Raw genomic sequence first — 4,662 nt, 5'->3', positions numbered from 1 at the left:
GAACAGTTAGTCTCAGTAACCCAAAGGTGGTTGCTCTGAGAAAGCATTGACTCCATGCAAGTGAGTCTGAGCAAGGAGGTGAGTGTGAGCATGAAGGTGACTATGAGTGTGAAGGTGAGTCTGAGTGTGAAGGTGTGTATGAGCATGAAGGTGAGTCTGAGCGTAAAGGTGAGTGTGAGTGTGAAGGTGACTATGAGTGTGAAGGTGAGTCTGAGCATGAAGGTGTGAGTGTGAATGTGAGCTTGAGCATGAAGGTGAGTCTGCGTGTAAAGGTGAGTGTGAGTGTGAAGGTGACTATGAGTGTGAAGGTGAATCTGAGCGTGAAGGTGACTATGAGTGTGAAGGAGAGTCTGAGGGTGACTATGAGTAGGTGAAGGTGAGTCTGTGCATGAAGGTGAGTGTGAGCGTGAAAGTGAGTGTGAGTGTGAAGGTGGCTATGAGTGTGAAGGTGAGTGTGAGCATTAAGGTGAGTGTGAGCATGAAGGTGACTATGAGTGTGAAGGAGAGTCTGAGCGTGAAGGTGACTATGAGTGTGAAGGTGAGTCTGAGGGTGAATATGAGTAGGTGAAGGTGAGTCTGTGCATGAAGGTGAGTGTGAGCGTGAAGGTGAGTGTGAGTGTGAAGGTGGCTATGAGTGTGAAGGAGAGTCTGAGGGTGAATATGAGTAGGTGAAGGTGAGTCTGTGCGTGAAGGTGAGTGTGAGCATGAAGGTGAGTGTGAGTGTGAAGGTGGCTATGAGTGTGAAGGAGAGTCTGAGGCTGAATATGAGTAGGTGAAGGTGAGTCTGCGCGTGAAGGTGAGTGTGAGCGTGAAGGTGAGTGTGAGTGTGAAGGTGAATCTGAACGTGAAGGTGAGTGTGAGTGTGAAGCGTGCAGGGAAACCGCAGAGGGAGGCCAGCGCTCCAACACTGACAGCAGCAGGGCCAGGATGAGGGTAGGCAAGTGAAGCACTCTTCTTTGGAAGCAAATTCAGGACAATTTAGCTCTATGACCTGTGTTAGAGATTAAATCTGACCATTCAATGTGAGAAAGGCTACGGAACATAGGAAAGCCCCAAATCCACTTGCAGAGCCCCGCGTGGGTGGTTTAAGTCTTCACTGAATTCCTTCTCCCTCATTCTAATGATGTGTCTTTGTCTTTATCTTATCTTTTTCTGTTTAAGACTTAATACGTTTTCTCGTTACATTACATTTCAGATTTGCGGTCCCTTTTGAACCCTAAAACACACTAAGGTCATATTTTCCAACTACTCAGCTTCTTTGTTTCCAACATCTGTATTGCAATCACCAGTGATTATCAATGTATCTTGGTTGCATGTTTGATCAATTTCAGACAGCAGAAGTTGGTGAAATCATTGATTTTTTTTGTATTTGGCATTAGTGGTTAGTTGATAAGTATAAAGAAACAGGCTTAGTGGTCGGATAGAGATTGGCTAAATTCCCACGACTGTGGTCCTTAGTCACCCTTCAAGTCTGGAACCAAAATTTGTTTCACCAGACAGCACTAGTTCACCAGCCAAACAAAAGGCAGCCTATAAGGAGAAGAACAACACAAGTGAAGAACAGCTTCGAATACTCTACAAGTTGAGATCACAACAGCAGCATTTACCAGAGGACCACATTCAGAAGGCAAGGCAAGGAGTTGAAGCAGGAAACGAAGGAAGGAAGGGAAGGGGGATACGTGTTATTACAGTTGGAGGATGGCAGTCAATGAGAGGAAACAAAATGTGTATGGACAGTTGAGTGGAAAACTGACTGGCTCTGTAAACCTTGACCCAATTCACTAGAAAAAGTAAAATCAAAACAAAAAGCACCACCAAAACTCAGTAGTCATACAAAGTAAAATTTAATATGTTTTTAATAAAAATGAATGCAAAAAAATCTATGATGGACACAATAACACATTTTAAATAAAGAAAGGCCCCTATAGCATCAGAGCAAGCTATATTGCAGCCTGAAGCAAAAGGAAAAATGTGTACCCCTATATACATGCCTTTTTGATCCGAATGATTTTTTTTAATGAATGTGGTTTTAAAGATATTGAAATATTGTAAAGCAAATGTATACAATTCACTACATTAACCTAAGTTTAAATGTTTTATTTATGCTCACATGAGAATGTATTATAAATTTTCTTTTCTGACTTACATGGAAGCAAACTCTCCAATAGTATTTTCGAAATTGCCATGTTTAACGATTTCTCTTGACTGACCAGCTGAAATCCTTTTAAACTAGTGTCACCAAAATTTCTTTCACCAGACAGCACTAGAACGAATGTTGAAAGAAAGGGTCAATGTCAATTTCAAATTGGGTGCCTTTGAACTCAGCAGAATTCATAAATCAGTTGTCGAAGATTCAAACACAAAGCTGCTCTTCTATTAGAAATAAATTATGTTAGTTAAAAATACTTTGTATAAAATAACAATAAGACTTAAATCAGAATATTTTAGTGCCCTTTGCTTATTGTAAATTAAACATATCTGTAGAAAATGACTCTTTCTGGTCTCAAATTCAAAATCAGAAGATACTTTAAGTTTCCTATCTCAATTTCAAATTTGCAATTAAGACATCTTTCAACTCCTTAATGTTCATTTGGTGTATGCTTTTCTCATAATTTATATTGTTCATCCACTCATTCTTACCTTCCTAGCGTGGTTACTTTTTTCCCCATTTATTTTCAAAGTCAAGAAGCATTTTTATTTCTTGCTAAGGTTTGCATCCATCAAATACACGTTCAAAGCTACTCTCTTTCATCTGCTACAACTCAAGCTCTCAATATGAAAGGAAAATGGCCAAGTTGATGTTTTAAAATCTTGATGAATTTGCTTTCATTAAATCCAGGAAGACAGGATTACATAATGCATTCACTTTCTGGTATACACAAAACATCTAAACAGAAAATAATGTTGTGTAGTTAAGCTGTAACATAATATCATTTGATGTCCTCTTTGACCCATCTTAAAGTTGTTTCAATTAAAAAAAAGTGAAAGGAAAATATACATGGATTAAGCCTCCTGTTTACTTGGAGAGTGGATTTTTACAGATACAATTAGGTTAAAATTTAACACCTTATCATTTGATCTTCTTTTAGAGCCATTTTAAATTTGTTCTAGGTTTTAATATTTTTTGCTTTCTTTTTGATTGAGATTTTTCTCTGTTTTACTTGTTATTGTTGGACTGCTTGGGTATGTTTTTCTAGATATGAAATCCAGGATAGGAAAATCGATAGACAATAACTGGATTAATGGTTTCTTGGGAGAATGGCAGGTGAGGTTTCAGGGCAAAAGGAAACTAATAACAATGAGTGCAAGAAAAAAGAAAGTGTGCTAAAATCAGTGGTGGTGATGATTTTACAACTCTTTTTAATATGATTGAACTTGTGAATTGTATGCTGTGTTATAAATGCCAATAAAACTGTTAAACAATAAAATGACAATCGTCTATGGCGAGTGACACCCTGCTTAGTCAAGGAAAGCGTCAGTGAAAATCGAGAAGCCCTCCCTCAAGACGGACTGAGACAGTGGCTGTGACAACAGGCGCCACCACAGCCGGCTTGTGAGGCGAGCACAGCCCCGGGCAGTGCTTCGTCCTCACAGAGGACACAATGGCCCCACACAGCAACGGCAAACAACTCTGAAACCAAGGCTCGTGTGTGAATGCGATTTATTATTAGTCATGATAAGTAAAAGGAAAATAAGGGTGTAAGGTTTTAACACATCTACCTTTTCATTTTCTATATTTTTCAAGTAATACTCTGGAAAAGACCAGCCGTTGAAGATGATTTAATAAAACAAGCTTGCAAGCTACCATCTGACGTATAAACGTGTTGTCTCTTTACCTACAGCAACAGAGGAAGAAAGAGAGTCAGAAATAGGAGGAAGGAGTGGAAAGTGTGGCTAATTGTCTCCACGAACAAATGCTTCTTTTGTCATGAGACCAGAAGAACTGGATGGTGCCCAGCTCTCGGATTGTGATGAAAGAATCCCCAGGAGAACCTTAATCGACAGTGAGGAAGTGCAGAGCAGAATTCCACATACCTGTTGAATCGAGACTTCCCGGATACTTGGAGGCTGGAAGAACCCTTGAAACCATTGGCCTGAGATAATTTTTTTAATTCGCATATAGTATACACATCACATAATCCAGTAGTTCAATCACACGAAGAAGAATTGTGCAATCATCATCACAATCCATTGCAGAACACTTTCTTATTTTTGGTAGTTATGATTGATAGCTCGCCTTTTCCTTTCAACCTCCCTTGCCATGTTCCCAGGTAATTATTAATCTGGTTACTGGCTCTATAGATTTACCTATCCTGGATTTCATTCACAGAAAAATTATATACAAAACAAGATTGAGAAAGAAAGAAAAAACAACAGCAATGATAAAACAAACAGAAAGGCTTCAATGGAAAAGAAGCCAGAAAATTTTAATTATTGGAACAAATTTAAAATGGGTCAAAAGGGAGATCAAATGATTAGGTGTTACCTTTCAACCTACCTATATCCGTCATAAGTAACTTTTCCATGCTCCGTGCCTGACAGAATGGTTATTCACATCCCTAGACTATGGACAGAGAGGATTCTCTGGAAGCTTAATTCACGTGGACCTTGCAAATGGATTTCAGCCTCCCACTGGTTACGTTCTGCAAACTGGGGGTGGGG

General features: G+C 39.3%; 1 protein-coding gene across 1 annotated transcript in view; it reads left to right on the top strand.

Annotated features, from left to right (window-relative positions):
- The first annotated feature begins 478 nt into the window (after positions 1-478).
- The window catches only part of LOC101650832 (phosphoglycerate mutase 1-like), a 5,314-nt gene continuing 1,130 nt past the window's right edge, over positions 479-4,662 (top strand). Inside the window, exons 1-2 of the mRNA XM_004717392.2 lie at positions 479-538; positions 773-850. Of these exons, the coding sequence (XP_004717449.1) occupies positions 479-538; positions 773-850 (138 nt within the window). The remainder of the gene's footprint in view (positions 539-772; positions 851-4,662) is intronic.

The sequence above is a fragment of the Echinops telfairi genome, unplaced genomic scaffold (assembly GCF_000313985.2).
Source record: "Echinops telfairi isolate 266 unplaced genomic scaffold, ASM31398v2 ScPeMD7_7356;HRSCAF=8355, whole genome shotgun sequence".
In the NCBI taxonomy this organism is placed as follows: domain Eukaryota; kingdom Metazoa; phylum Chordata; class Mammalia; order Afrosoricida; family Tenrecidae; genus Echinops; species Echinops telfairi.
Note: the sequence above shows the minus strand (reverse complement) of the source record. Positions and strands in the feature narration are given on the sequence as shown.